This window comes from Puntigrus tetrazona, chromosome 10, assembly GCF_018831695.1.
Source record: "Puntigrus tetrazona isolate hp1 chromosome 10, ASM1883169v1, whole genome shotgun sequence".
NCBI classification, from domain to species: Eukaryota; Metazoa; Chordata; class Actinopteri; order Cypriniformes; family Cyprinidae; genus Puntigrus; species Puntigrus tetrazona.
Genome location: NC_056708.1, coordinates 3643848 through 3663882, shown reverse-complemented (window position 1 = coordinate 3663882; position 20035 = coordinate 3643848). Strand labels below are relative to the sequence as shown.

Genomic DNA, 20035 nt, shown 5'->3' with positions numbered 1-20035 from the left:
GGTTTGTTGTGCCACGTTGATGGACAGCACTGGGGACGTGGAGCTCTGTCCATCTGCAGACAAACCTCACGCTAACCCACGGATATCGTAAAGTTATCCCGCTAATTCTCTCTAACTGTCGTGTTTGTGCGTGGATGAGTCTGTGTGTGACCGCTGGAAGCGCGACGAGAAAAGGTAAACACTTTAAAACTAACACAGTCCCTCTGTGGATCGCTGCGTTAGCCTTTCTAGGCAATAGCCTGCAGTATTATCTGTTTAAATGGACATAACGTGTACATATTTCACATTTCATTCACTAAACATGCTTTTTCTCTTTTTATTTATAACAGCGCTTTATCACGCGTAGTTATTATTCTAAACATATCTTGTCCAGTAACTGTATAACTGTAGGTATAATGTCTTTAATTATTTACCAGTTAGATATTGTATGTTATTTGCAATGAAGATCCTAGCTGCTGTTTCGCTATTTTTTTCAATAAATACAGTTTTTATTGTCATTAGATTAATGGGTCAGGCTTTACTTTAAGGTGTCATTGTTACAATGTAATTATGCATTTAAGTACTGAGTTATAATAATGAACAGCATGCACAAACTATATGGTTAGGGTTTGGCTTGTGGATACTTGCATGTAATTATGGATAATGTATTGTTTTTATAATAGTAAGTACATGTTGCAAGGACATCTTTAAAATAAAGTGTTGCTGAATAATTAATGTATAATTACATTATATTTTGGCGATGCACCTAAATAAGTGTCAATTGGTAGGTCTTTCCAAGTTATACCATCTACTAAACTTAACAAACTTTATTACCTTAACTTACCTAAACAATTTGCACATTGTTTAGGTAAGTCACAATGTCAGTGTGACAGTTACTTAATAATCATAGCATAGTCATTTTCATTTTTTATGATCTTTTTTTTTTTTAAATCATAGGATGAAGCTAAAAGAAATTAACCGAACAGCTATCCAGGCCTGGAGTCCGGCTCAACAGCACCCCATCTATCTGGCAGCAGGTAACTGCTATCAGTCACTGAATTCATTTCCAAACTCTTGCTGTTGTACACAGTGGAGCTGACATGCGAAAACCTATCAGGGAGAGTGAACACCGGTGTTTTTAACAGATTAGTAGACCGCATTTTTACAATGTCGCACACCGTGTAAAGGTGCTAGATTGGCACCTTAACAGGTTCAAAACTGTTTTATGGAGTTCTTTTGTCAACTGAAAGTTCACAGCTTAATTTTTATTCCTGTCAAATATCAAATATGTTTTGTTTAATGTGTCTTACTGATGAATGTGTGTTCAGGTACATCAGCCCAGCAGCTCGATGCCACCTTCAGCACCAATGCGTCTCTGGAGATCTTTGAATTGGATCTGGCTGATCCCTCTTTATCCATGAAGTCATGTGGTTCTTTCTCCTCTCCACACAGGTACAGCATTTTGCTCATGTCGTCTGCTAGTGATTTACAGTTCTGCCATCCAAATGACCACTAAACAAATGGGACCATTGAAAACAGTGGAGTATATCTTTCATAGTGCTTTTTGACAAGAGTCGCTCCCCATTCACGTTTCATGTTTCGTTTTTCATGGAAGCAATAAAGTTAAAAATCGTAATGGGTTAATGGTGATTGAATTCATTTTTTTGGACTGTTCTCACAAAAATGTCTGTAAAATGAAAACAGGAAAAAGAAAGATTATATGTATATATATGTGTGTGTATATATGTATATAATTAAGCATCTTGGAAAAACTGCTAAACAAATCACTGCAGATGTTTTCTTTATACATGATCTGAAAGGTGTATAAGTAAGCTTTCAATTCAATTGAATTCAATTCGATTTTGGTTTGTTAGGATAGATTGAGATGCATCTATCTGAGATGCTGGAATCTGAGGATGGAAAAAATCTAAATATAATCACCTTTAAAGTTGTCCTGATTACGTTCTTAGCAGCGCATTTTACTAATAAAAATGAAGTTTTAATATATTTACAGCAGGAATAATATCTATAGAACATGATCTTTACTGAATGTCCTGATGTTTTTATCATTTTGACCCATACCATATTTTTGGCATATTGCAAAATATGCCTGTGCTACTTATGACTGGTATTGTGGTCCAGGGTCACAAAAGATAAAATAAATCAATATAAACCGTTTCAATTTCCATTTCAATTTGGTGAATAACTTTGTTTTATTCATTTAACAAAGTTCACCTTGTTCTTATGTGTTCATTTTGAACTTTCTGTTCTGTCTCTAGATACCACAAACTCGTCTGGGGTCCACATGGCATTGAAGACCAGAGTTTGCCATCGGGTGTCCTCATCGCAGGAGGAGAGAATGGCAACATCATCCTTTATGACGCCTCCAAAATCGTTGCTGGAGACAGCGAAGTGATTATTTCCCAGAGTGAGAAACATACAGGACCTGTAAGAGCTCTCGATGTCAACTCGTTTCAGGTAATACCCAAACCACGCTTTTATTCTTTGGTCAGTTTGTACAAGAATTAATTATTTTTCCACGTCAGCTAAATAGAGTTATGACAGTGTGCATACATTTTGTTTTTCTTTAGGCAAACCTTGTGGCCTCTGGTGGAAATGAGTCCGAAATCTACATTTGGGATTTGAACAACTTAAGCTCCCCAATGACGCCAGGACCCAAAACGCAGGTACAGATCTTATGTGCACTCAAGAAGCAGGCCTAGTTTTCTTATTGATTTTCGATAAATGTTGAGAAGATGCATAGTTGATGAATGTTATGAATGGCATTAGTGTGGTTTAAATTGGAATGCATCACTATGCTGTTGGTTGTGGAGGTCACACGTAGGCAGAAGTACCAACCCAGTATTTACAAAGCGAACATGCAAAAAAGTCAAATGCCTTGTGCAAAAATTTTTTTATAAGATGTGGGAAAATTGGAGGTCAAAATGAGATGGGAGAACTAACCTCGCTTGACCTTTCCAACAGGATTACATTGTGTGTGTGACATTTGTGGTTAAAAAGTGAAATGGAAGTAAGAAGTGGACAATCTGGATAATTTTCTGGAAATTATCAGGAAATGTTTATTCTGGAAGTGAACTTATCCTTTAAATAGAGTGAGTTCACTGAAGAACATTTAACTCTTAAAAGACTTGACCATAGACTTGAAAAAGTAGCCCATATATCTATGGAGGGATTGACTTGAGACTGTCCTGGTACAGTAATCAATCGCCCATTTAATATTGACTTTGATGTTGGTTTTAGCCCCTAGAGGACATCAGCTGTGTAGCGTGGAACAAACAGGTGCAACACATCCTGGCCTCAGCCAGTCCCAGCGGAAAAGCTTCAGTCTGGGATCTGAGAAAGAACGACCTGATAATCAAAGTCAGCGACCACAGCAACAGGGTTTGTCCAGTTTTTTTTATTTTGCCTTGATTTCACTAAACCTAATAACAGCCATTTAATATTTCACTAATGCATAAAAATTGTTGTATTTAACTAAAGACAAAGCATCATGTTATTACTATGGCTGTCAATTTAATGTGTAAAATTAATGAATTAGTAAAGAAAAATAATGCATAAATTATTCATGCATTTAATGCACCCACTCCATTGGTTATCTTCCATTTCATAACACTGATTGGTGGCACAGTATTGTCTGATTTTAGCTAAATGTAACATACAGTGGGGAGACTCAAGATTTACCACCAGTTACGGGCAGTTTTAATTTTGTTATTTACAATTTCATTATTTATTTATTTTTTCCCATATTAATTAAAACAAGGAAAACAATAGTTCACTCCAGCATGTTGTTTCAGACTTTTTCAAAACCTAAAAGCAGAATTTGTAGAATGTTGGTGCCAAACTGTTTCATTGTATAAAAAAAAAACTGACAACAAATATTTCAAAGGTTAGCTTGATATTAAAACTTTATTAGAATGATAAATCCTTGGTTAAATCAAAGTATTTCTAATAAAACTTCTTTTTGAAATGCCTTTATTGTGCTAAATGTAAAAAGCAGCAATCAAAAGTCATTTCTCAGCCAAATATGATGTGTGATTAATTCAAAGTTACTTTTTCGCTGATCACCATTGTGTAATTAATTAGATTAAAACTTTTAATTGCTTGAAAGCCCTAGTTATTATAATGGTAGGGTATGCTTGTGTATTGAAGCATGTTGTTTTTATTACTGATTCCTGTGATTTTGATCGAGTTGGTGTTGTGGTTCAGATGCATTGCTCGGGTCTGGCCTGGAACCCGGAGGTGGCCACTCAGCTGGTTCTGGCGTCTGAAGACGACCGAATGCCCGTCATCCAAATGTGGGACCTGCGCTTTGCCACATCCCCTCTCAAAGTGCTGGAGAGCCACACAAGGTGGACATAAACACCAGCAGTTACTCTTACACTCTTTGAGTCGTTCTTTATCCTCATCGGCCTGTATGTGTGCTTTCAGAGGGGTTTTGGCGATTGCCTGGAGTGAAGCAGACCCAGAGCTGCTCCTGAGCTGCGGGAAAGATAACCGCATCCTGTGTTGGAACCCCAACACGGCTGAGGTGAGAGTTCAGTCATGTGATGAATACTTCGCTGCCACCGAAACGTTACGGGGTGTAACCTGTGATGTCTTTTCAAACAGGTGCTGTATGAGCTGCCTACCAGTACTCAGTGGTGTTTTGACATCCAGTGGTGTCCCAGGAACCCAGCTGTGCTCTCTGCTGCTGCCTTTGATGGCCATATCAGCATATACTCCGTTATGGGAGGAAGCAATGACAACGCTGTTACTTTACAGGCTGAACAGGTACATTTTAATTCTTAAAGGTGACATTTCATGACAATCGTATTTTTTCACGTTTTTAAATGTTGTAATCTGGTCCCCGGTTCATCTACCAACTCAGAAAATGTGAAAAAGATTAACCTAGTCCATTTTTACGTTTCTTGGGTAAAATCAAGCAAAGCATGCTAACTTCTTTGTCTTTGACTGCAATGACGAGCACAGAAAATGATGATTGATTTTGATTAATTTACCTTATATTAAGCTGTTGCCACGCAAATCTAATATAAACATGCAATTTCTTTTAACTTGTGTGTGTGTGTGTGTGTGTGTGTGTGTGTGTGTGTGTGTGTTTTTAACAAACTTGTGTGTATAACTTGTGTGTTCTGAATAAAAGACATGATTTCGGTGTTATAGATGACCTTTTTTAGCACAGTATCTGAGGAACAAGCTGTAAAAGAACAGTTCTATTCTGCAAAAGGGGACGGGGAGTAGCACCTTATTTGCATTAAAAGGGTCTTGCACAAAAACAGCGTGTTCCAAGCTTTAACCCCTAATAGGCATTTTCCAAAATGATACTGTAAATGATCTGTGAGATATTTTGAGCTGAAACTTTAGACACATTCTGTGGTACACCTGAGACGTTTATTGCATCTTGTAAAAAGGGTATAATTGGCCTCCTTTAATAATCGCTAAGATTTTCATAAGCTCTGAAAGCACTGCTTTCCTCAAAGTTGATCCTGATGTTTTTGGTTCCACAGTTAAGCAGCTCGTTTGGAAATATGGATCCTTTTGGTACAGGCAAGATGCTGCCACCTTTACAGCTGCCTCAGACCACCACGTCCCAAAGCACAGTCACACCTCTCAAAAAACCCCCCAAATGGATCCGCAGACCAGTTGGAGCATCTTTTGCTGTAAGTGCCAACAGATCTAAAAGAAATCTTAAAAATGGTATGCTTGTTTCTAATCAGCTTTTGTCTTTTTTCTGAGCAGTTTGGTGGAAAGCTAGTTACTTTGGATAACATTAAGCCTGCGGCCCAACAGCCCCAGCAGACCTCTGCCCATGTCGTTCATATCAGTCAGGTTGTGACGGAAACAGATTTTCTTGATCGCTCGAACCAACTTCAATCAACCCTCACTGTAGGAAATTTTCTTGAGTACTGCCAAACCAAGATTGAAGCTGCTCAGAGTGAATTTGAGAAGACCGTATGGTCTTTTCTGAAGGTGGGAAACTAGAAAAGTTTGTAAGGTGTTGTACTTGTGTTACTTAATCAAATATTTACCGAAGTTAAAACTAATGGATTTATGTGCTCAGGTGAACTTTGAAGAAGATGCACGGGGGAAATATTTGGACCTTTTGGGATACAAGAAGGAAGAGCTCGCTTTAAAGGTATTTTTGAGTGTTTACAGTGTTTGTAGTGTGAATATCTGTATCTGCTTCTTTGTGTCTTGATTATTTTGCTTGTGGTTTTCAGATTGCATCAGCATTAGAAAGGAACTGCAAATCTGATGAGGCAGATGTGGTAAGTGCACCAGTCATTGTGTTTTAGCTAACGGTTAAACCTTTCTATTTTGGACTGGTTCAGGCAGCCTCTGCATACAATTTGTGACTTTTTGAGACCAAGCAAGAACATGCTTGTGCTTTAATTCATTACACAAAACAAGACGGCAACATGAGTGTGTGTTGTGTTTTGTTTTGTGCTTTCCTCCAAGCAAGGGGAAGTGAAAAGGAACTTCCTTTTTTCTTTGCGAAAAAGATACTTGCATAAATAAGTACATTTTTTGTAAACCAAGTAAAGTGGAAAACAGTTGTTGTACTAACAATTACCTCTAAAATCAATCCTTGAATTCTGTTAATGAAAACTAGCAAATTTCTGTCAATAAATTAATTCTAAAACACTCATTTTAGAAGTAGCAACATTTTAGTAACATTTTGTGACTCCGTAAACTGATAAAAGCTTGCAATTTGCACCATGACCCCTAGCATTTGCTCAGTAGCCAGCCAGTCAAAACCGGAAATGTTTAGCCGACCCTTGCCATTTTAATGTGCTCTCTAAGAATTGCATAAATATCACTCAGTAATAACAACTATATAAGAATCTCTTCTTCAATGCCATAATCTTGTTTGCTTATTTTTTTTCACTGCTTGCATTCTATCTTATCCTGACTGTGGTGTGTGTGTGAAGCTTTCAGTCATACCTTCTTCCATACCTCACCATTATCCTGCTCCTGTTCCCATCTCAAACCTTGTGCCTGACTCTGTTTCTAAGACTGAACCAGTCCTTGAAACTGAACCCCTTGCTGTGTCAGCTCAGCCTCATCTCGAGCCAAAATATCCAAGTCCTACAAACCTTCAGTTAAACCTTGAGTCTCTTAACGAATCGTTGCTTGAGCCCACAATTGCTCCCAGTGCCAGAACTCAGAAACCTCAGTCACAGCCCTTAGTGGACTTCACCCCACCAGTAGATCCACCACCTTCTTTGACCAGATGCCTCTTGTTGAACTCACCTACTCCTTTGACCAGACTCCAATATCCACACCTACATCACAGGTTGATTCTACTGGTCAAATGATGGTCAATCCTCAAGAGCAATCGCAGTCAGTGCCACTCTTTGAACCTCACCACCTGGGATCTTCAGATAAACTGGAAGAGTCTCTTCTTTCACGTGAACAAATAGTTGAGTTTCAGCAGTCTGTGCCAGTCAATCAACAAGCATCCGGTGAAGTGCGTTCTGGACTGGTGCTGCCAGCTGAACCTTTCGAGTCTTTACAAGAACCTACTATTGAATTACAACCGCCAGCACCTGATGTGATGCCACCATGTAGTAGCTCTCAGCCATTGGCCGCTCCTGGCCTTTCTCCAGATATCTTTCCTCAAGAAGCCATGAGCTTGCAAACTCCAGTTGACTCCCAACCTCTTGCGCCAGAATCTGATTTGATGACTCATCATCCTGTTTCTGAGACTGATCTTCTGAATAACAGTGATTACCAGCCTGTGCTACATCACAAAGAGGTTTCTGATTGTGGTGACCTAAATAAAGCCATGGTTAAAGAGGCAACAACCCTGAAGGAGGTACATTTACTCCTGCTAGTGCCTTCTCTTGCTGCATCCCTGTGTGATGGAATTACCTTGTAACTGTGTAAAATAGTGTTGGAATTGAATTAATTAATTAATTAACGAGGCAGAGGGAGAAAATATAGTTGAAGAATTAAACTACTCTCTGATATCTCACACAGGAATGCTGGCATGGTAGCTTTTTTGTCGTAGATTTTTGAGTGCTGCAACTAATTTCAACCAAGCCTTGTAGGAGGTGTAGTCTTATGGTAAAATGCATGCACTTTTTCTACCACTTTGAGAATTGTGGCATACATAACACAGAGCCAGCATGATTTTACCAAAACGGCTGGTAGTTGACTAACAAATGTGACCCATTCTGGCAAACTGAGTCGAAATTGAGCTACAGGCGCAAAAAAAATGGTTTTCACCAAAATTACGTCAGTAAGCCCTCATCTAGTAATCCAATGCTCCAAACAGTGATTGAACAACTAAGAGCATCTTTATTTGAACTTTTTCTGAGAGTACCTTTCTTCTGCTCGCTAGCTTTCTTGCTGCCTTTCTTGCTGCCATATTGCTAAATATGTTTAAGTAGTTATGCAAAGACAATCTGTTATGTCATAAGGTGAAAGTTTGGAAAACTTTTGGGGAAAAACATTGGATGTGTAACATTTATATTAGATCCGTTCATTACATGGTCTTAATATAGGCCGTCTGTCTCATTATTAATCAAACGATAAAAGAAAAGAGGTAATCACTCGCTGCTTGATTTGAGCTGCTTTTGTTGCGTTAATAATCAATTTATTTGAAATGAACTCCAGTGATTTTTACATTTTACTGTTTGCTTTTCTTTCATGAATGCTTTTGTTTAGGTGTAAAATACACTATACGCTTCTTTCTTATATTTGTTCTTTTTGCAGTTCATATTTACAAAGAGAACATTTATTTTGTGATTATCAATCTGGGAATGAGTATTTAAAAGTAGTTGGGAGGGTAATTTTGCTGGGAGATTTTGCTTTGGAACCTTTTGAAAATTTTTTTTAATCTGTTTCCCTTAAATTTGCTTTGCTGACTTTTTCATAAATTGTCTAAATCCAATAAATACATAATTTTTAGTTTGAAATTTGCTCATTGTGACTCATTTTGCCAACACAGGTCACAGATTTAGTCATTTGGGCATTGCAAGATCGGCTGATATTTTGTGATTAAACTTACCAGAAGCAGCATATTTTATTTACGAATATATTTTTCTTATCAAGCTTAAGAAGACAAGCCCTGAAGAGGAAGAAGAAGAAGAAGAAGAAAAAGAAGAGCCTGCCACTAAGACACTGGACCTAGATGAGATTCCTTTTGAAGATGAAGAACCTGCTGCTGAGGAGACATCCAAGGATGTTATTCCAGTTCCTGCTTTAGACACTGTTAACCTCAAAGTTAGCCAGGGCAAGTTTCTTTTTGAATGTTCACCATATAACCTTCCATGATATAATGAACATTGTAATGGAGCAAATAAAATTAAGGGTCAATTTGGGGTTCTGCTTTTTTTTTTTCAGACATTGATGGGCTGATCACCCAGGCACTGCTGACTGGGGATTACGAAGCTGCTGTTGACCTCTGTCTGCATGATAACCGAATGGCTGACGGCATCATCCTGGCAATTGCTGGAGGTCCCAAGCTTCTGGAGAAGACTCAGAAGAAATACTTCAGCAAAACTCAAAGCAAAATCTCTAAGGTGAGGTCACGTAGTACCACAGTAGACAGGCTTCTGTTGTGTTGCCACTACTGACTCAGTGCCACTACTCTTATATATCTGGGTTTTTTTTTTACCTGTCTAAGAATCAAACCAGTTTTTCTAGTTATAGATATAGTTAATTATAGTATTTAGGCTTCCAAAATATACAAAACTTGTAGTTGATGTGTTAAATTGTTTGAATCACATGTCTTGGCATCTACTCTAGTCCTCTGATGTTGGATCTCAATTTTATTTTATTTTAGCTCATTAGTGCTGTGGTGATGAAGGATTGGTTGGACATTTTGGAGACATGTGACCTGCAGAACTGGAAGGAAGCTCTAGCTGCAGTTATGACTTACGCAAAGCCAGAGGAGTTCTCCTCACTCTGTGGTGAGTCGAGTGCGTCTTCTATAGGCTACACTAACATCTTAAGTCAAACAATCATTGATTTTGTTGGCTACTATTTATATTAAATAACTGTATAATATAATAACTTAGTAATAAGAACTTACCGATGACCATGTTGCTAAAAAGAACATTATTTTGTGTATTTGTTGTTGTATAATGTTCGGTCCTTTGCTGCAGGTCTGCTGGGCTCCAGGCTGGAGGCTGCGGAGGACATGGCTCTGAAGGCCCAAGCCTGTCTGTGCTACATCTGCGCAGGCACGGTAGAGCAGCTGGTCTCCTACTGGGCCAAAGCTCAGGACTCCTGCAGCCCGCTGGCACTGCAGGTGAGGCTCCAGAAACCCACTGAGCCAAAACTAAATTGTTTTTATTTAATTTGATTGTAATTTGGTCTTTTTTTTGTGCATTGAAGTATGAGCTAATGGATTGTTGTAACACTGATTTGTAGGAGCTAGTTGAGAAGGTGGTGGTCCTACAGAGAGCTGTGCTGAAAGCTCAGGGTGGTGTGTCTCCTGATACGGGTGCACTGCTGGCAGAGAAGATGAATCAGTACGCCAGTCTGCTGGCGTCACAGGGCAGCTTACAGACGGCCATATCCTACCTGCCCACCAACACTCAACAGGTGACTGTCAGAGACTATGTCTTAAGTTTTCTCCATGGTGAACTACTATTGCATTTGCAAAAATAATGTTTAATTATTTCCTATTGAGCTTTATATCCAAATGATAATAGTGGCCAAGCACTAAAAACAGGTTAAACTCTTTCCCGGCCAAAAGTTGGCAGCCGACGCCAGCATTTTTGATGATTTTTACCTACATTTGATGGCCTTCAGAATATTTTCTGCTATGCATATATGAACATATTAAGGCCTCAATATACTTCAAATGAACTTCTTGTTCGTTTTTTTGTTCAAGGGCAGAAAGAAGTTTGAAAAGTTGAGTGATATATAGTTGTATACTTTTTCCAAATATTCTGCGTAACCGCCTCGGACCGGCTTAGTTTTGGCCTAATTTTGTTCGAAATGACATCATTTCAGTTCATTCAGTTTCATTTGAAGTATATCAGGGCCTTTATATATCAAAATAAAGAACCAAGCATCTGCTTTCAAACGAAAAAAAAATTCCATCTCTGTGTTCATGCATTATTATGACTTGAATGCAGTGAATTTCATCAAAGTACTGCTTTTTCAAGCAAAATACATTCAGATATCAAATTCTTTCACCTGTAAATAATTATATGAATAATTCAAATCACACGCTTAAACCTTTTTCAATGTAGGAATATAACAAAGGCTACTGTGAAAATGGATGTTTATTTTTATTAATTCTAATGTAAGAATATAGTATTTAATATAAAGTGGGATGGAAATTTCTAGTTGTATTATGTTAGTTGTGTGTATTTGATGATTTGTATTTGTCTGCAGGTTGCTGTGCATCAGCTGCGTGATCGTCTGAGCCGAGCTCTGGGTCAGCAGCAGCAGTCTGGAGTCTCTGGAGCAAGGCAGGCGCTTCCCGCTGCTGTACCAGTGCAGACGTACACACAGCCTCAGCCTCCACAGGTCCCCGCACAGCCCGTCGCACCTGCCCAGTATTACCCACAGGTACGAGACTCGCTCACACCCGGCGAGTAAAACACGCGGGTGCATCGTTTGACTCAAGAGCGGCCGATACCAGAGTGTTAGGGATGCACGATATTGGATTTTGCCGATATGTGTTCAACTCACTTTGTCCGATAACAATATATTTTTTTGGAAAAGACTCCTCTCTCCTGTGCAGAAATATTGAACAAAGAGCTTGTGGTTTGTTGTCAGTATATATAAAATTAAAATACAGGTGTTATGTTTGTTACTGCTTTATTTAATCAGAAACGGTCTAAATATTTTTTTTGCAAGAAAACAGTGCCCCCCTACGGAATTAAACTATTTACAATATAAAACTACAGCTATTACTGTTAATATGCTGTACGTACCAAAACACTCCGAAACACTCCAAAACATTCAATCTCATCGTCAGCAGATGTGATCTAATCACTAGCACAAACTGAGCACATGTAAGTTAACGTATTCCTCTTATCGGCAAAGACATACCGGCATTTTTTTTTTGTGACTGTTGATGCCGATATTTACATTTAAAACCATTATTGGGCGATTCCAATATTGGTTTGATAATCTCGTGCATCCCTACAGCGTGTGTTTGTGTTTGTGTTGTGTTCAGGGTAGATCCGCCACTACTGTCACGTCTTGGAGTAACCAAACCCCTACAGCTCTGCCCAGTGTCCCTCGCCCACTCGTGCCTGCTGCTGACCTGCAGGTACAGACCAACAGAGATGTGACAGACACATACCGCATGAGCAAACCTGCTGGGTCTCAAGACCGCTCATCTAATACCATAATTCGACGTTATTTATTTCTTCGGTCGACCTCTTGTGGGCTTTGCTCCATGAGAGCTTTATTAAGGTCTAAACAGTAATGTAACTTTTCTAGTTGACTTCCATTATAACCCATTTTTATTTGCTTTTCTAATCTAAGAAACACGATTCATACCTGCAAACTCTCTCTCTCTCTCTCTCTCTCTCTCTCTCTCTCTCTCTCTCTCTCTCTCTATATATATATATATATATATATATATATATATATATATATATATATATATATATATATATATATATATATATATATATATATATATATATATATATAAGAAACTCATCCAGACTGATTTATTTGATCAAAAGTAAAGGACAAAAAAACCTACTATTGTCAAATATTATAGTTTATATTTTTATGTACGTTAAAAGGTAATATTGCTTTGATCAAAAATGAAGTTTCTGCATTGTTACTTAGTTTTTCAGAAATCATCCTGAAACCGCGCTCAAATGCGGAAATCAAAATCATAGATTCATTTTCAATGTTGTTAACAGTTGTTTTGCTTAATTTTTTTATACCTTTTCTTTGATGAATAAAAATTATTCAAAATATAAATATTTTCTAACAATGGACATCTTTACTTTTAATATTAATATTAAATACATTTTATATTACATCCTTGCTGAATAAAATTCTAAATTTATTCAAAATTTTAATAAAATCCTGTACAAAATGCTTTAGAGTTTCCAATCCATGTTAGAATCTAAAAAAATATGTAGTTTTACTACATATCAGATTTCAATACATTTTAAAAAATAAAAAGTTTTTGAAGTATTTAAAAAGTATTAATAAATATTAAGCTCATTTTTCTTCAGTCCAAGAGTTTGCAGGTGTGAAACGTTTATGAATTTTTGTGGCTTCTCTTCATTTATACATTAATGCAGATGTTTTTTTTTGTTTTGTTTTTTTTTTGCGGCTTACAAATAACCAATTTCTTTAACATCCTGTGTTTTTATGTTTTAACATTTAACCGAACGTACAAAGAATGCACATTGCATCAGTGTATAAAGCATATTTTTAATTTCATTAAGAAATAATGTAAAATACTGGTAAACATCTCCAAACATTATAATCACTATAGAAATAGTAATATCTTCCTCTTATGTTCTAAAAGTTTAAAGGCTTGCTATGGAGTGAGTAAAATACAGCTAATTATATTAACAAATTAAAGTGAAAACCGAAAAGCAGTAAAAAAATTGAATATAGGCAACACAAATCCATAGTGTTTGGAGTTACCAGCTATGGTTCCGTCCACCTTATTTTTATGCACGTTGGGATATTGCATAAAAAGATGCTGAATGGAAACGCCAAGGTGCGCATAAAACAAAACAACAGAACAAAAGCACAGCTCATGTTAGCGTTATAGAAATCCCAGCACATTTAAGATCACGAGGAAACAAACAGCTTACTGTAAAATACAGCACCACTGGTTGTCCATCACTCTCTGCTTTCTGCCGGCAGTCTTACTTGCTCCTGTGGTATGACGTTACTCCAATGTTTCTGTATCTAAAACGTAATTAACATCGATTAATCAAATTGCTTCCGTTGCCCTGGCGATGTGCAGTTGTGCGAGGATTGACGTACACCTGACTTTTAAACTCCAGACTGTCCTTCATGCATGTCTTTTTGTTCTTAACTGTACACTGCTTTTCATTAACAGATGGGCAGCTCACCAACACCCCCCCCTCCTCACTCCTTCATATTTATTTGCATGATTATTGTAGATATACTGAAACTTGTGATGTAGCTGTTTAGTTGTACTTTTAAGTCGTAGTCAGATGTCAGTGTATACTGTTTTGACTTTTATGAGGTTAGACTTTTGACATGTTTAACATCGGTGTATCAAAATCAAAATAAGCCATTAATTCATAATAAAAGGCACTGGTTTGGATTATTTATGTAAATGCTATAGGTGATATTTAGCTGGCAGATGCAATGTGGTGTAAAGGGTGACAAAGTTTGGGGTCATGATTTCTGAAGGATCATGTGATGCTGAAGACTGGAGTAATGATGCTGAAAATTCAGTAATAAATTACATTTGACTATATATTCTCATAGAAAACAACCATTTTAAATTGTAATAATATCTCACTGTTCTTAATCGAATTAATGCAGGCTTGGTAAGCAGAAGAGCCCTTTCCTACCCCAAACGTTTGATCTTGTGGTATAAAACAATGTAGTTTTGTGCATTTCTAGTGTTGGCGTAAGGCCGGATCACGCTGTGTTCTCCTCATCACGTAACAAGTCAGAAGTTAAAGTGTAAATACGTTTGTGTCTCTTCTGTCCTCAGGCGGAGTCCTCCGCTCCAGCCTTTGGCCTTCAGTCTCCAGTGAGTGCGTCCATTCCTTCCTCCGCTCCGTTCATGTACTCCCAGCAGTACCAGAGTAAGTGTACAGTGCCTGCGTGCTCATCCTTGCCACTAAACCTTAGACTAAACCAAAGGTTTGTTTCCTCACTACATGAGCTTAAAGGTACAGAAATGCTTCTTTAAAAGCTGCTTTTTACCTCACACTCACTCTTTTCACCTGAAAAACTCAACAACTTAGGCTTTTTGAAGTGAAGCCCGCCTTTGATTTAATTGGTCGTCTCAAACCCTTTGATATTGGCGAGCGCTGTTAGATTACCTTCTTCTAGACGGCTGGTTATTTAGTAAATTTGCCCACAGAGCAAACCAGCACAAAAGCATAGGCACATAAGCAATTTACTTAACGATAGACTTGGTGGCTGCGTCTAAAATCACATCATCTCTGAGCAGACTATACTTCTTTTTATTGAGTAATTACTTCACACTAAGTAAAAAAAAGTACAGTGAATATAGCATGAATGTACATACTATATATGATCCTAGAGCACAAAACCAGCCTAAAGTAGCACGGGTATAAAATATGGTCCAGGGTCACTTATCTGCCATGTTTTATTGTAATGTAACCAATAGGGGTGTAAAGATTCGAGTATCATTTATCATAAGGATCACAGGCAATTTTCAGAATCAAAGTGATCATTCTTATCCCCTTGTTAGTAGAGACTTGAGTGTTTAGAGCACATGAGTTTAGAGCCCATTCATAACCAACCTGCATTTTTAATTTTTTTTAAAATAATAGTTTTAGTTTTACTTTAAAAATGCAATTTAAAATGTTTTTAAATGTTTTGGCTGTTCGGTAAGCATTTATCTGAATATACATATCTATTAAAAATGCCTCATGATAGCAGTAGTTAGATTTACACACGCAGTCCCCTTAAATTAACTATGGTTCACCAACAAGTGTAACCTTAAGCAATGCATGGTGTTTTTTCTACGGAGACTTGCTGCTGTAAATCCTTTGCATGACCTTTTGTCTTTAGATGTATGATAACAGTTAAAGATCATTTCACTAGAGCTGTTTATTAATGTCTGCACGCTCATAACTGCGGCTGTACTGTGAAATGACTCTATGAACGACTAACAGCGTATGCCTGTTGTCTCTTCTCCTCGTGATCTTCAGACTATCCTCCTACTCAGCAGTTCACTCCTGCCGCCGGGACACCTGGCATCTATCAGCCTCTTCAGTACTCTTCCTCCATGGCTTCTCCTCTTCCTCCTCCACCCTCCTCCTCCTCCTCCTCCTCTGTCGCTGCTGTCTATCCTCCACAGTTCATGCATCCTGCCTCCTCTCACCCTGCAGCTCCACCTGTGATCTCTGGGCCTCCTCAGGGAGGCCAGCCTTTCTCTCCTCCTCTCTCTTCTGGCGTGTCTTTCCAGCATGGTGGGCCAGGGTCGCCCGCGGCTTACGTTCCTCCTCCGGTCGCCAGAGCTCCAGGTACTCAGAATGAAAGCGCTCTGATTCCAGCCTCCCAGAGAACAGGTCTGCACTCAGCACCAGATCTAAGACACACAAGTAGTGACTGATCAGAATCATCAGGTGTTTTGTATATATTGCAGACTCACCACTGGTCAAAAGCCTTTTCTTCCAAAAACTATTTCAAGTAACTGACTTCTATGTTAATATATTGTAAAAAGTAAGTTCGAATCTGAATTTTTAGCATCGTTACTCCTGTCTTCATTGTCACATGATCCTTCAGAAATCACTCTAATAAGCTGATGTGTTGCTGCTCACTTAAAAATAATTCTTATTATTAATGTTAAAAACATCTGTTGGAAATTGTGTCCTAATATTTCAAACAACTGATCAGTTATTTGCATCCTAACAGATTTTTTATTTTTAAGTCTCTTCAAGCTTTTCAATGGTAATGTGAAAGATGACCATTTTCACAGACATATTGGAAAGCACAGCTGTTTTCAACATTGATAATAATTATAAATGTGTCTTGAGGAGCAAATTAGCATATTAGAATGATTTTTGAAAGGGTCATGTGATGCTAAAGACTGTAAAACCGTAGTTTCTAATTTTTTTATCATTTGTAAATATATAGTAGTATAAAAGGCTTCTTTCAAAAACATGTAAAATATTTATCAGATATATTATAGATAGTAAATCTTGTTTATTATAGCATTTGTTACAGGTAGGCTTGCAGACTCATTTAAACAAGTCTGCTTGGCTGTTTTTAGGGCTATTTTTGAACTAATAAAGACTACCAGTAAAATTACTACCAGTGTTGAACTGCTGCTGTTTATTAAGAGTTATGTAAGTTTATTTCTAAAATCCCCATGTTGTATTAAAAAAGTTGACGCATCAGCTACCTGTATTTGCAGGAGGATTAAATCAGGACTCAGCCTGGTTTTTGGAAGGTGAATTTATAAAAGGAGTTATGACAATCTAACACAGAGGACCATAATTGTCCATCTTGGATTATTAATAGATAATTGCAAGATTCAAAATGAACAAGATTCAGTAAACCTGTGCACATTTGATTTTGGTTTTCTGAATTCTAAAATGCATTAATCGCTCATTTATCTATATAATGATCAAGTACTGGCTTTAAATGATTTTTTTGTTTTGCTCTGCATTTGCACGGTAAATTTGGTATCTGTCACTGTGGCTGTAAATAACTTGCCTTAAATTTTAAAATGGCGTTTTTTGTTAGTGGTCCAATATAATTGATTGTTTTCCCATTCTATGGTGCATGCAGAACATTTAACTGTTGAGTCCTGCAATAGTTGTGATTTAAGAGCCTAATTTCAATCAACATGATATCGTTTTCATCAACAACTCTACGCTCTCCATTTTGAAAGTTAAAATAGCTTTAGGTTGGATCGTGCATTGCCACCAAATTGAAATCCATAATGCAATGGTCTCATCTGTTTCTTTGCAGGGCCTCAGAACGGCTGGAACGATCCTCCCGCTTTCAACAGAGCTCCCAAAAAGAAGAAGGTGAGTTTGAAGACTGTCTGCTGGCTTATACCCTACGTGGATTGAACTTGATTTCAGAACAAACAAGCTGTGCTTTTGGTCTCCAGATGCCAGAAAACTTCACTCCACCAGCCCCCATTACAGCACCCATCATGGCCCCTCTAGGTCATGACCCTCAGGTCCCTGTTGCCCAAACAATGCAGACACTTCAGCCACAACAGCAGGGTCAAGATCAGCTTGTTGGCCCAGCCACCTTCACCCCCATCCAGCAGCAGCCACTGGGACCCCCGGGCAGAAACCCCAGCATGCCTCAGGGCAACATGGAGGGTGCGCCTGGAGCGCCAATTGGAGATGTCATAAAGGTATTAGTCAATGTACAATAAACCTATAATGCTAACCTGCAAATTATTAATGGTTGTACACTTGTAATAGTATTACATATAATACTTTATTCTCAGCCACTTCAGTCCATACCGACTGAGAAGATAACTAAAAAGCCAATCCCTGAGGAGCACATGGTTCTGAAGACCACTTTTGAGGGACTGATCCAGAAGTGCCTGGCTGCTGCTTCAGACCCGGTTTGTTCACAATGAAATAACACTATTAAAAGCAATCACTTGTTTCATGATTTCTTGGTCTTCCAAAGCTACCAAACAGATGTGCATTTTAGAAATGGTTATTGGATATTCTCGTAGTCTCATAGCGCAAAGTCACGTGACTTTTTCCATTGTGCATTGAGGAATTTCTATCATGGATTGAAAAAACAAGAGCATGATCTGTTCTACTACTACCAAAAATGTTTCTTTGCATGTTCTTCTGTCTGCATCCTGTTTCAAATGTCCCAGCATTCCAAGTAAACTAATTTTTTCCCCCTTCATCCTAACAGCAAACCAAGAGGAAGTTGGATGATGCTCATAAGAGGCTCGAGTTTCTCTATGACAAGCTGAGAGAGCAAACGGTGAGTACCTCACTGTAAACGAACACTCACTTTCATGTAATCCAGTGGTAATACCGCTGTTATATTTTGACGTTCTGGATGAGACGCACTCTTTCTGTTCTCCAGCTGTCTCCAGCTATCGTCGGTGGTCTGCACAGTATGGCCCGCAGCATCGAGAACCGCTTGTACGCCGACGGACTCAACATCCACACGCACATTGTGAGCAGCAGCAACTTCAGCGAAACGTCTGCCTTCATGCCCGTGCTGAAGGTGGTGCTGACACAGGCCAACAAACTGGGTGTTTGATATCCGCTCTCTTTAACACACGAACCAACAAGTATTCTCAAACCCGCAAAGCCATCATTCCAGGACCAGTTGCGCATATACTGTGCCAGTCTTAACCGGTCTGGTTTACAGCGACGTTTTAGTTTATTCTTTTGTTTTTGTCACTTGTGTTTTAATGTTGTCATTATTACATATTTGTAATCATGACAGAGCAGAGTGCAATAGGGCTTTCCCTTTTTATGTCTCCGGTTTTAATGGTAAATTAGCTTCATAAAATTATATGCGAGTTTTATGCTTTACTGAAGACTAGCTGCAAGCTAATCGTTTCCTGCGCATCGTTCTTAATTTATGCTGTTCACCTGGCATTATTATTTTGAGTTTTAAGATGTTTACGATTATTACAGCTCCTCTGCATTTCAATTTGTTTTCTGGGAATCTTCTTTGATTTGCATTACGACATCATTTCTGCAGATACATTTTGGATATGGCATTAAGGTAACATGCCAAAAGAAATTTGCAATAAATTTTTATTTAAGCAGTTTAATTGCTTTAGTGTTTGGCATTCGTACAACTGAAAATTTAAGATTAAATCACGATTTATGTTTGTTTCATAATAATGCTGCCTGTCTTTGTTGTACATCACTGTATGTTTTAGACATCTCTTCAGATCTTGCTTCTGAAATAAAGGGGCAAAAGAAACAGGATGTGTGTGGGGGAAATAAAAGGTCAGGCTACAATAAAGGGAATGTTTTATTTTAATCACAGTTTCAGCCAGCTATCATTGTTAGTACGTCTGTTTCGAGCAATGTTGCATATGGCTGCACAGAAGTTTGGAGGCTTGCTCTAAAACCCTGTTTTTTATGCAATCTGTGTACTGTCTCAGTAATTGAGATTGTACTGTAAATCTGATGACTGTTTTGCAGTTTTATTAAAAACAAATTGAGACAGCTGGTTTATAGACGCTTTATTTTAAATGTCCAATTCGTATTCTACACGTGGCATTACTTATGTAAAAGTGTATACTAGAATATATATATATACAAATTCATTCACCTAATAATTTGATTTACAAACATCTCGTATATAATAGGAGTTGATTAGTGTGCTTTAAATACCAATAATATATGTACTGTATATACGTGTATGTATGCATTTATGTAAAGACCGT

At 38.0% G+C, this 20035-nt stretch overlaps 1 protein-coding gene across 1 annotated transcript; it reads left to right on the top strand.

Moving 5' to 3' along the window:
• The first annotated feature begins 1 nt into the window (after position 1).
• sec31a (SEC31 homolog A, COPII coat complex component) lies at positions 2 to 19814 on the top strand. Its single transcript, XM_043250282.1, is given in 30 exon segments — positions 2 to 174; positions 937 to 1016; positions 1308 to 1431; positions 2259 to 2457; positions 2571 to 2666; positions 3241 to 3381; positions 4207 to 4349; positions 4429 to 4528; positions 4609 to 4770; positions 5505 to 5657; positions 5737 to 5967; positions 6059 to 6133; positions 6219 to 6266; positions 6930 to 7209; positions 7212 to 7816; positions 9058 to 9238; positions 9349 to 9527; positions 9791 to 9917; positions 10113 to 10258; positions 10381 to 10554; positions 11356 to 11532; positions 12146 to 12241; positions 14648 to 14741; positions 15840 to 16199; positions 17048 to 17083; positions 17608 to 17666; positions 17753 to 18007; positions 18104 to 18223; positions 18532 to 18603; positions 18709 to 19814. Coding segments are annotated over 29 exon segments (4692 nt in total). The 5' UTR covers positions 2 to 174; position 937; the 3' UTR covers positions 18889 to 19814.
• The last annotated feature ends 221 nt before the right edge of the window (positions 19815 to 20035 follow it).